The sequence below is a fragment of the Manis pentadactyla genome, chromosome 2, assembly GCF_030020395.1.
Source record: "Manis pentadactyla isolate mManPen7 chromosome 2, mManPen7.hap1, whole genome shotgun sequence".
In the NCBI taxonomy this organism is placed as follows: domain Eukaryota; kingdom Metazoa; phylum Chordata; class Mammalia; order Pholidota; family Manidae; genus Manis; species Manis pentadactyla.
This window is the reverse complement of record NC_080020.1, coordinates 184,721,814-184,734,803: the sequence shown is the minus strand read 5'-3', so window position 1 is coordinate 184,734,803 and position 12,990 is coordinate 184,721,814. Positions and strand designations below refer to the sequence as shown.

Sequence of the window (12,990 nt, the reverse complement as noted above, 5' to 3'; positions counted from 1 at the left end):
AAATGCAAATTAAAACCACAATGAGATATCACTACATGCTCGCCAGAGTGACTAGAATTGAAATATCTAACAAAGTGTTAGCAAGGATACAGAGTAATGAGAATCTCATATACTGCTGTAGTAATACAATTTGGTACATATGAGCACTTGTACACCAGGAAACACGTAAAAGAATGTTTGATAGTATTATTTGTAATAGCTCCAAACTGGAAACAGGCCACCCCTCAACTGTAGAATAGATTAAATGGTTGTGTATACTCATACCTTAAAGCAAACATTACTGTTACGTGCAATAACATGGCTGACTCAAAAAACATAATGTTGGGCAAAACAAGTGAGGCAAAACCAAACTATAGTGTTTAGGGATGCATCCTTAAGTGGTAAAAGAATAAAAGCAAGGAAGTTAGTAGCAGGATAGAGCTTGTCTTTTGGGAAAAGAGAGGCAGTTATGATTGGAAATGGTCCCATGGAGACTACTGGATTGTTGACAATTTTCTATTTCTTAATGTGGATGGTGATTATATGGATATTCTTGGATATTTGTTAAGGCATATGTTTATGTTTCATGCTCTTTTTTGTATGACTGATTTTTCTTGAGAAAAAGTTTTTAAAATGGTTGATATGATATGACTGAGCAAAGAACGAAAACATACACTCATCTTTAAATAAATGCTTCTGCAGTGAACTAGCCTCTCTAATTTAGTGTCTCTTACATGACAGGGTTGTAAAGTGAGGGACCATATGGTTGCTCTTCGTGAACAAGGTGAAGGTGGAGATTTGCTGTCCTGTCCGACTGCTAGAATATTGGACGATCTGCACAAACACAAAGATGTCATTGTTGCGCCTTTTTCTAAAGATGCAGTTAGGTAAGCCAGTGGAAAAATGCTATGCTGCTGCTGTAGTATGTTCACTTCTTAGCACCCTCTCTCCCCTAGTGCCTCCCTAAATCAATAATCTCAGCCCTCAAATAGTGTACATTATTTCAGAAAGCTTAACTGAGATTTTATGATAGCTTATAATAAAGCAAGTAGGTATTTGTTGGCTAGGGAAAACACTGCAAAATATTGGAGGTCCAAGGGGAAGAAAAAACAAATAAAGGAAATTCTTAGCATTTGAAAGTTTGGGAACTGCAATCCAGTTTTTGAGGGTTTTTTCTTTTTCCCAAGTTCCCCATCATAAATATTTGATTGATAAAACACTAGGAAAAAAAGATGATTAAATTTAATTTCTGAAGTCACTTCCTTTATTTGGTAATTACAGCCACCTGTCAGGTTGAGGGTAGGAGGACCCTTTAGTAAAGGCTATTCTCATAGCAGTACCAGTCATAGCAGCACATTTCCCTACCTGGCAAATATGATATTTGAAGTGCAGTGGTGCCCCCAACCCTGCACATGGAGGACTTCTACAGGGGAATCACTAGGTGAATTAAGAAATGGAGCTGTTGAAGTGGTGTGCTATACACGGGAACCATTTCTAAAGAGTGATTCATTTGCAATAAAAGATATATCATTTACATTTAAATTATTAATAAACTGGACACTTCTTTATAAAATGTCTTTTTCTTTCAAGTGATTCTGGCATTGGTCCCTGTGATGAGAAGGGTCTAGAATGTGATGTTTTACTGGAGCCAAATACCCCATGGGGCCCCAAAAGTGGGGAACTCAATGCTGTGAGTAGCTTATTTCACTTATGCTTTATTTATATAAACAATTGATGACATTTAATCTTTGACAGGAACCTGGTCAGTCTAAACTGAAATTGAAATTTTCATTAATAAGCATTTACTGACTATCTGATCATAACAAGGTATTATGCTGGGTTAATATGACTGTAAGCATAACAGGACACATTCCTTGTCCTCAACGAATTAATAATAAACAACTTAAATTTGGGGGAAAAAAAATAACATGGTCTTCAGGGTTATTATTATGGATAAATAATAATTTGGGGAATGAAGATAGTAAGATGGGATATTTTGTCCCCTCCCAGTCCTATGAACTTTTTTTGGTATAAAATTGTACTTTCAAATTGTAACCAGGAATGCATTTAGTTTTTCCAAGGTTTCAAAACAAATATTTTTAAGGTGACCAGAAAGCTTTGATTTCTTTGATCCCTGTTACTAACAACCAGAGAAACTTTGTGTTGGCTGAGGTAGCATTTACTTGGGGAAGTCAACTATTCCATGTAAAATGCATTATCAACTCCAGGTGGCTATAAATGCTGAATCATTAACATTTATTTGTGAATTCTTATAAAGTAGCAAATAAGATTTCTTGAATATCCATATATGATCTGGTTCCTTAATTTATAATAAAACATAAACACAAAAAGTGCAGCTGTTCAAAATATAACTAAAACTATATTGTCTCTACATGTGATTTACCTTTCCTTTGGAAATGGCACTGATTTTCTTTTCTTTTTCTCTTTTTTTGTAAACATATCCATCTTCCTCTAGGCAGCAGATGTAGATTATAGTGTATCATTTTCAGCCTGAGTTTTAAATTACATTTCAGCCTGGAAGGGAACTTGTAACTTTTCTCAGCTGTCTACAGTATTCATATGAAAATAAGGAACTACAGTCTGGGCAGATGCAGATTTATTAATCTTTTATTCCTTTGTCTTTTTTATAGTTTCTGTCACTAAAAAACTGGACTCTGCAACTGGTAAGAGAGCAACTATATTCTATTTCATGGATCTCTTTCTACTAAATTAAAGTTTAGTGTAATAGAATCTTACTAGTATCTTATTTTACAGATTTTAGTTAAATGTGTGTCATCCTTTTCAGCTTCAACAATTTTTACTCACTAAAAATGCCATTGTTTAAAAGATAATGCTTCATTATCTGGCTGCATAGTGTGTAAGTCTCCTAAAATGACTTTTTAAAAGTCACTTTTAAGCCACATTTAGGACATGGAACAAAGCAACAAATCTGTTAAGTTCCAGTTATTTGGCTGTTGGATTGATTGGTTGGGGTTTTTTTTACCTGTTTGCTACTACTGTGCCATCTCCCACAAGTATTCACCAGAATGGATCAGTGAGGACAGACAGTAGAATGGATAGAAGTAGGAATTTGATGTGAGTAATCCAGGGCCACAGTCATCCAGACACTGTGCACACATGCTAGTTTGTGAGATGACTTTTATATTAGCAATTATTGTATTTTAATCTAATCTTAATATCAAGAGTATATATTCAGTTGAGTGATAGAGGGTACAATTCAACAAATACTGAGTACCTATTATGTGCCCATCACTCTGCTAGGATATGTGAAGGAAATAAATATTGGGTATTATGTGATCCTGTCCTAATATCCATTTCCTGAACATTGTGCGAGGCACATTTTATCAGCTCTTGTTTGCCTCATTCGTCAAAATAAATTCAGATAAATGTATTTGAAAGAGTTAATTTGAGATGTGATAATATTATATTTTTAACAGGATTTGTTTTGTTTTCTTAAATTCAGAAACAACAGTCATTATTTTCAGAAGAAGAAGAATATACCACTGGCTCTGAAGTCACTGAAGATGAAGTTGGAGATGAAGAAGAAGTATCCAAGAAACAAAGTATTGGTTTCTAAGTTAAAATCAAGTGTCACTTTTACGAAAGGGTTGCATTCTGAAGGCTTTAATGCAAGGGCTGAGGAATTGGCTTTATAAGTCTACATGGTAGATTACGAGGAATAAATAAATAAATAAATAAATAAAGGAGGCTCTTTCAAGATTCCCTAATGCTGGCACTAACACAGAATACTCATGAAGTTATAAAGTGCAGTGTATTAAGAAACAATCCTCCAAGGTGTAACCCAATGGGTTTCTCAAAATGTGTGACACATCAAGGTACCTAAGACAATTTGAAGTAACACTCAAATGAAGGATTAAATCATAGTAACCAAAGTATGATTTTTAAAAATTAAAACCTGACTTTATACAACTGTATACATGACTTCATACAACTATAGAATGAACTTGCATCAAAATTTTTCAACTCATTAGTGAAATAAATAACAGTTTCAAAGAGCATTTGTATACTCCTATTTATAGGCATTTATAAGCATTTGAAAAGAATGTTTAAAAAAGTTAGCAAGTTAGATACAAAACTGATTTCCTACAAGGCAATAAACTCATTATGTTTGAGGTTATCTTTTTCACTAGACAGAAATAATTTGTATTTCTATTAGACACAAAAAACTACAGGTTCACATGAAACTTTATGGCATCTTCCTTTGATCAGCAGTAGATAGGAAAGTAAAAAATGATGACATTCTATAGAGAATTCAGTTATTCTTGTGTAGGCCTTTTAAACAATCCCCCAATATGACACCAAAAGGAAATGCAACCTTCCCTTTGTCTTATTTCCAAGTTTAAGTAATATTTCTTTACATGTGAATCCCTTTATGAAAAAACTACTCCTTTACCAATTATTTTTCCATCCTAGTTAGTCAAGGAGAAAATATTCCTGTTAATGCGGGCTTTTATTTTCACAGTTGATTGAGGTATAACTTACATGTAATAAAGTTCACCCATTTTTTTAAGTGTGCATATTGATGAGTTTTGGCATGTAGTTGTATAACCACCACCAAATCAAGCCCAAGAACATCCCTCCAAACAATTCTTTCCTGCCCCTTTACACTCAGTTCTCTTTCCCCACTTCCACCCCCAGACAACCTCTTGTCTGCTTTCATCACGAAGTTTTACCTCTTCTAAGATCACCTATAAATGGAGTCATGAGTAGTCTCTTAACTCTAGCTTCTTTCACTTAGTATAATATTTTTGAGATTCATCCATATTATTGTATATATCAGTAGTTCCTTTTTATTGCAGAGTAGTATTCCATTGTGTAAGTATACTATAATTTATTTACCATTTCATGGACATTTGGGTTGTTTCCAGTTCTTGGCTATTATGAATAATGCTGCTTTGAACATTTGCATACATGTCTGTGTGGACTTATGTTTTCATTTTTCTTGGGTAGATACTTAGGAGAGGAATTGCTGGGTTATATGGTGTGTGTTTACCTTTATAAGAAACTGCCAAACTGTTTTGCAGAGTAACTTATTTTGCATCCCACCAGCAATGTATAAAAGTTCCAGTTACTACACATTTGTATATGTACTTGGTATTACTGGTTTTATTTAACTTTAGCCATTCTAGTGGGTCTACAGTTCTAGGCATCTTTTCATGTGCTCATCGGCCATTTGTATCTTTTTTGTTAAGTGTCAGTTTAAATCTTTTGCCTGTTTTTTTAATTGGATGGTTTTCCTTAATTTTATTGAATTGTAAGTGTTCTTTATATATTTTTGGATACAAATCCATATGTTTGCAGACATTTTCCCCAAGTCTATGATTTGCCTTTTAATTTTATTAATGGTATCCTTTGGAGAGCAAAAGTTCTTAATTTTGTGAACTCTTAATTTTTTAGTTTTCCTTTTATGTTTCATGTTTTTGTAATTAAGAAACCTCTGCCTATGCCAAGGTCACAAGAGATTTTCTGCTGTTTCCTTTTAGAAGCTGTATGATTTTAGCTTTTATTTTTAAGTCTATGATCATTTCCAGGCTAATTTTTGTGTATGGTGTGAATTAAGGGTCAAACTTACTATTTTTTCCATAGACATAGCCAGTTGTTCCAGAACCATTTGTTGAAAACACTGTTCTTTCTCCACTGGATTACCTTAGTACATTTGTTAAAAAATAAATTGACCATTTACATATGGATGTATTTCCAAACTCTGTTCTCTTCTGATTCTTATGTCTGTCTTTACATCAGTTTATCACCACCACACTGCCTTAGTTTTTGTAGTAAGTCTTAAAATCTGTTGGTGTGAGTCCTTCAAAATTGTTCTTTTACTTTAGATTATTGTGATATTTTTAGGTGTTTTGTATTTCCTATACATTTTAGAATGAGTGTAGCTATTTCTACAAAAATACTACTGGGATTTTTATTGGAATTGTATTGAACCCATATATCAATTTTTTTTTTACCATTGCAATTCTTCCAATATATGAACATGGAATATCTCTCTATTTAATTCTTCTTTAATATCTTTCAGAAATGTTTTGTAGTTTCAGTATGCAAATGTTGAATATTTTTTGTTAAAATTTTTCCTAAGTATTTTTAATGCTTTTACAAATGGAATTAGGTTTAAAAAAATTTTTTTTAATTGTTCATCAGTGGTAATTAATATATAACTGATCTCTATATTGACCTTGTATCCTGTGACCTTGCTAAAGTCACTTAATTTTCCTTCAATTTTTAGATTCCTTTCCAATGCATATGCCTTTTATTTCTCTGTGTTGCCTTTTGCATTAGTTAGGAGCTGATGTTGAATAGAATTAGTGAGACTAGGCATCCTTGCCTTCACTCTTTAACCATTAAGTATATAATGTTTCTTGTTGGTTTCTCATAAATGCCCTTTCTCAGGTTAAGGATATTCCATTCTGTTTTTGGTTTACTGAGTTATTCTGATGAATCATTGAATTTTGTCCAATGCTTTTTCTTCAGTTGAAATGGTAATATAGGTTTTCCCTTTTATTATAGCAATATGACAAATTACATTGATTTTTCAAGTGTTACACCAGTCTTTCAGGGTAAACTCTACCTGGTTATAAGGTATTTTCTTTTTATGTATTACTGTATTTGACTTGTTGATGTTTTGTTAAAGATTTTTTATTTGTGTTCATGAGGAATATTTCTTGGGTCTTTTGTGATGTCTCCTTCAAGTTTTGGTATCAGGGTAATACTGACCTTGTAAAATGAGTTGGAAAGTGTTTACTTCTCTTTTCTGAAAGAATTTGTATAGTGTTTGTATTAATGTATTTTAAAATGTATTATAAATTCAGTAAAGTCATCTGGGCCTGTAGTTTTCCTTATGTGAAAGTTTTAAATTACAAAATCAGTATCTTTAGTTAATATAGTGCTATTCAAGTTTTCTACTTCATTTTGAATCTGTTTTGATCATTTATATCTTTCAAGAAATTTGTCCACTTTATCCAAGTTAGTCAGGTTTATTGGCATAAAGTTGATTGTGGTATTTTCTTATCCTTTTTTGAAGGATCTATTATAATGCCTTTTATTCCTGATATTGGTAATTTGTTTTTTATCTCGATCACTTTAAGTAGAGGTTTATTAGTTTAATTATCTTTTCTAAGAACCAGCTTTTGATTTCACTGATTATCTCAATAGTTTGTCTATTTTGTCTTTCATTGATTTTTCACTCTGAAATTTAGTATTTCCTCCCTCATAATTACTTTGGACTGTTTCCTTTTCCTATCTTCCTAAGGTAGAAATTTAAATCACTTTTTTTTTTTACTTTTCTTCTTTTCTAATATAAGCATTTAAAGCTATATGGATTTACTCTAAACACTGCTTCCACTATTTCTCATTTTGATATATTTTGTTTCCATTTATATTCAATTCAAAATATTTTTAAATTTCCCTTACGATTTTTTCTTTGACCCATGTTTTAGTAATGTGCTGCTTTATTTTCAGATTTTCAGGATACTTTTCAGGTATAGGTTTCCAATTTAATTCCATTATGGTCAGAGAATGTACTATATGTGGTTTCGTCCTTTAAATTTTATTGAGAAATATTCTGGATATTCATGAAAAGAATGTGAATAAATGCTGTTATTATTAGAGAAGTCCATAAATGTCAGTTCAAGTTGACTATCTGGCACAAATCTATCATTGTGCTAATTTTCTACTTGTTTTATCAGTTAGTAAGAGAGGGGTGGGTGTTGGAATCTCCAGCTGTAAATGTTAATTTATGTATTTTTTCCTTTTAAGTCTATCAGTTTTTGTTCTGTGTATGTTAGAGCTTTATGATTAGGCACACATACATTGATAGTGTATTGATTCTTATCATTATGATGTATCCCTCTTTGTCTATAGTACAACTAATGATGTTAAAGTCTGTTTTGTTTGATATTAATATAATCTCACTCTAGAGTTCTTTCATTCACTGTTTGGATGGTATATCTTTTTTCTATCCTTTTATTTTCAACCTGTTTGTGTTTTTTAAAGTGCATACTTTGTAGATAGCATATTGTTGGAAACAGCTTTTTTTATCCAGTTTGACAATCTCTGACTTTTGATTAGAGCATTTCATTTATATCTTAAGTATTTATTGATTTGGTTATATTAGTTCTGCCATTTTGCTATTCATTTTCTAATTGCCCCAAAGGTTTTTGTTTCTTTTCTGCATTCTTTGTGCTAAGAAAATAATTTTGGTGTATCATTTGAACTACTTTATTAGGTTTTTAGTTATATTTCTTTGCATTTGGTTGTTCTAAAGATTGCAACATGGATTTTCAACCTATATCTCAGTCTACTAAAATGAATATGAATTACTTCAGATAAAATATAAGAACCTTAAAGTAATATAGCTCCATTTGCTTTCCCTTCTTTGTGCTATTGTCATATATATTCTATACATTATAAGCCCAAAAGTTTTATGATTTTTTGTTTTAAACATTTGTTATTTAAAGAATGTAAGGGAACAAAAGAAAAAAATTTACATTTAGTATTTTTTATTTACCCACATATTTACCATTTTTCTTTATGCCTGAGTTGCCATCTGATGTTACTTTCTTTCATTCTGAAGAAATTTCATTATTTCCTAGAGTGCCAGTATACTGGCAATGAATTCTCTTGTTTTTATTTATCTAAAAATGTCTTTATTTCACTTTTGTTTTTTAAATATAGTTTTCCTCCTGGTTAAATAAAACAAGACTTTATGGAACTTTTTTGCTTTCAACACTTTGGCTTAGTCATTCCAATGTATTCTGGCCTCCATTGTTTCTGAGGAGAAGTCCATCATTGATATTCTTGTTCCCCTGTGTGTAATGTGCCTTTTTTAACCTGCTCCTTTCAAGACTTTTTTTTATATCTTTGACTTTCAGAAGCTTTGCTGTGATATACCTAGGTGTGGTTTTCTTTCTCTTTATCTTACGTCGGATTTGTTGAGCTTCTTCATTCATTCTTCTGCCATTTCAGATTTTTTCTTGAGCCCATCTAGTAAAATTTTTTATTTCAATTATTATGCTTTTCAGCTCTAGTATTTCTGCTTTGTTCTTTTATAGTTTTCATTTCTTTATTGAGATTTCCTATGTGTTTACTCAATAACACCATTTTTTCCATTTGAATATATTTATAATAATAGCTGCTGTGAAATTATTGTCTGCTCGATCCAACATGCAGACTGTCTCAGAATCAATTTCCATTCACTGTTTTTTTTTTTTCTGAGTGAGTCACACTTTTCAATTTCTTCTTCTTATAACTTTTGGTTGAAAACTAGACATTATAGATTATCTCTGTACAACTCTTGAAATGTTTTGTTCTGAGAGTTGTTGGTTTTTTTCATTCTAGTAGGTAGTTAATGTACCTGATCTAAATTGCAAAATCAGTCTCCTCCATGGTGTGCAGTGGATGGTATCTTTGCACAGGTTTTTCTTGGCTGCTAACTGCTGCTTCTTTAGCCTGTCCGCCAGGGGATACACCACCCTGTGTAGTGTAGAGTTCAGCCAAGGATATGGGCAGAATTGATACTAGGATTTGGAGACTTACCTGCTTAGTGTTCCCCTGGCTTACCTTCTTATGGGTTCCTTCCAGATTTCTACTTGTTTTTCCAGTCCCAAGTCTGACCTATGACACCTCAAGTCAATAAGCCTTCTGCTATCAGAAGCTCAAGCTATATGCAGTTTGGGGAAAGCGTTCTATCAAAGGCAAAAGAAACCTACATCTCACTAAAGGCAGTTCTATCTTGCAAGGGTTGGCACCCCACCCTAGTTTCTGCTTGCCTTTTTCAGCTGGGCTTCTTAGGATCTCCCATACACTTGCATGATTTTAACACTCAGCTAGGAATCTGGGCAGAGTATATCTTCACATTTTAGATTTCAGGTTTTTTACTTTCTTGCCTCCAAAATTTGCCCTTTAAATTGCCAGCTTCTCTGTTCTTTTGAACTCTCATCTTCTCCCTGGAGCTTCTAAGGCTGTGATTTTTCCTCCCTGAACCGGGGAGATTGGGAAGTCAGTCCCTGCAGGCAAGAAGGTCCTAAATTCACAGTTCATACCTCATGCATCTTCTAAATGTAGTGCTCAACTTTCTACCTTCTTTTGATTCTTTGCCAGTATTGCAGATGGTCTTTTATAATTTTTTTGTTCTGTAGTTATCATTTCCTTCTTTGGAGGGAACTGTCTTCACATTGCCATTATAAGATGTCCCACCTATCATGTCTTTTAGCCATTTTATAACACTGGGTAATCTCCCAGTTTAACAAAGAAACACATGTCAGAGGCTCAGAATTTTCCAGTAGGCAAATAAATCTCTCTAGATGATTAATATTGTTTTGTTTTTATTCTAATATCTTCAAGATTACCTTCTTTGTAGCATATTTTATAAGTTTTCCAATTATGATAATATAAAGTTTCCCTTTTAAATGACAGAGCAAAAATTGTACAGGTGGTATACAAATAATTGATGTTTGTGAAATAGTGATGAAATGTATTACCCTTACCTTCACCCATTGTTTTTAGAGAAATGCCTCTTTCCCCTCCTTCCTCTCTCCTCCTCTCCTTTCCCTCTAAACTCTCAGCCAGAATAAATTCAGAATATTGTCTGTAGGAATGCGCTAGTCCAGAATACAATTTGTCCCAAATCTTCTTCTTCCTAAAATCATTTCTGTTCTACTTCCATTTTTGCCTTCATGCCCTAACTCCTGCCTAGGCAAAAGACAAGATTTTTTGTGAGTTCTCTCCTCCCATTCTCAGACTGTGTTTATTTGTGCTATAGTTTTCATTTATATAAAATTTTGGATGTAGGAGATGACTCCACTGTCAAATTAGATTCAGAGAAACAAACAGGTAGTTTTCCTTAACGTCTTTCTACATTTAAGTTAATTGGGACTTTTAATTCATTGCCCTCATTTTGCCCTCAAAGGTTGTCACATAGAAAGAAGAGAGGTGATTAAAGTGAACTCCTATAGATCACTTTTGGTTTTACTTCCTCATGTATTTATTTTTTATCCAGCGATAATTTATTAGTTTTAAAAAAAACAAATTTTTAAATGGTTTTATTGTTTGGAAGTAACTAGTGCATTGGAGAAGTATATTGAACTTATGCTCATAACATTGACCTTCTGTTACCAGGGAAAAAGGAAAAGCCAAAGAAGTTCACTAAACAACCAAAAAAGCAGATATCTTCACCTTGTTGTCAGAAGAAAGAAAAGGCTTTGGAAAAGGTAATTCTAAATTGTCTATTACAATTCTAAGGTTCACATTGAGAAATAAGCAAGTATAGCCAGGAAAAATCTGAAAAAGAAGAGTAAAAGTACCCCAATGGGGGAGGGAGGATGGGTGAAGTAGGTGAAAGGGTTAAAGAGGTACAAACTTCAAATTATAAAATAGATCAGTCACAGGAATGGAAGGACAGCATGAAGATTATCCCATATGTTGTAGTATCTTGGTGTGATGGCAGAGGGTGGCAATACTTGCTATGCTGACCATTTGGTAATGTATATAATTGTCAAATCACTGCTGTACATCTGAAACTAATAAAATACTGTATACCAACTATATTCCGATTTTAAAAAATACAATAGAATGCTAGCAGTGTAAAAATGAATGAAGAAGTTCCATAGAGACTGAGAATAAAGATCTCTAAGATACATTGATAGGTTAAAAAAAAAGGAATGCATAGTGACATATTTATATTACCATATGTGTAGAATAAGTAGAATAATATTTATGAATTTCCTTGTATATACATAAGATATCTCTGGAAAACTACACAAGAAATTTATAAAATTGTTGCCTCTATGGAAAAGAACTGAATGTTTGGGGGACAGAGGCTTTTTATTACATGTGCTATTTGAACCTTTTGAATTTTGAACCAATATTACTTATTCAAGAAGTAAGATAAACTTAAAAAATTTTTAATAAACTATCTTTTAAAATAAATTTTTCTCTCCCCGTGCCTTCAAAGGAAGGGATAAAAAGCCAGGTAGGGATAAAAAGCCAGGTAGGAATAAGAGGACAGTAATAACCACAGTTGGCTAAAAGAGATTTTAAAAATGTGTGAGAGGCTGGTTGAGAAAAGTTCCACACAATTCCATTGGATGGATTGTTAAGTACCACAAATACATGAATGGGTGAATTCTAAAAAGTTGCTTAAGCTGGGGCTTCCAGGTCAGACAGGTCAAGTGGGTTCAAATTCTTGGTCTGTATCTTTTTGGACAGATTTCTTAACTTCTCCGAACCTGTTTTATTATAAAGATAATAATAGTACCTGTCTCATATGGTTGTTACAAGGCTTAAATGAAATAATACTTGTAATGTTCTTGATACAGTGTCTTGCATTTAATAAACGTAAGCTCTTTAATTAACACTAATGAGTAAATATTTTCTAATTGGGCCTTAATGTCTCCTTTTTCTTAGCCAACTTCTAGAGACGTGTCTCCTTTCATGTGAGTATTCCTCCTTAATCTAATCAGATGTCCACTCTTAATGCATCAGTGCTGATTTTTAATTTTCTCAGTAGTGTGAGTATGCAGAAGAATAAGTGGGATGCCACAAGATCCTTGAGATTCAACCAGGATGCACAAAGAGAAGATGGTAAGTTTCACAATCTGGGTAATGTACAAGTTAGGTATAAATAACAGAGAGGAATCTTTCATTTTATGAAGTATGTTGAGTAGCTTTAAAGGTTCCAACTGAAATAAGGTCCAGAATTAGCACATTCCTTAGGCATCCACCAGAGTTTTATTACTAGACAATCCCAGAAGATAATATATTGTTTTATGTACCTATGGTTTTGAGGTCTCTCAAACTGACTTGTTCATTATTTTTACTCTAAAGATGACTGAATATGTTCTAGGTTGGTTTGCAGTAATGTTAAAAGCAACACAGTTATCGATGTTTGAGCCATTTTGTCTCTTGCTGCCTAAAATTCTTCAAAGATAAATAGGTGTATATGTCTTTAAAGTAATATACAATGAT

General features: G+C 32.8%; 1 protein-coding gene across 4 annotated transcripts in view; it reads left to right on the top strand.

Moving 5' to 3' along the window:
* Positions 1-12,990, top strand: part of SANBR (SANT and BTB domain regulator of CSR) — a 69,452-nt gene that overhangs the window by 45,331 nt on the left and 11,131 nt on the right. For 3 of the 4 annotated variants that reach the window (XM_036926059.2, XM_036926057.2, XM_036926055.2), the window contains 8 exons: positions 721-866; positions 1,570-1,669; positions 2,631-2,663; positions 3,464-3,563; positions 11,143-11,234; positions 11,978-11,995; positions 12,430-12,458; positions 12,533-12,606. In XM_036926059.2, coding sequence (XP_036781954.2) covers positions 721-866; positions 1,570-1,669; positions 2,631-2,663; positions 3,464-3,563; positions 11,143-11,234; positions 11,978-11,995; positions 12,430-12,458; positions 12,533-12,606 — 592 coding nt within the window. The remainder of the gene's footprint in view (positions 1-720; positions 867-1,569; positions 1,670-2,630; positions 2,664-3,463; positions 3,564-11,142; positions 11,235-11,977; positions 11,996-12,429; positions 12,459-12,532; positions 12,607-12,990) is intronic. The other variant, XM_057497173.1, reaches the window with a different exon arrangement.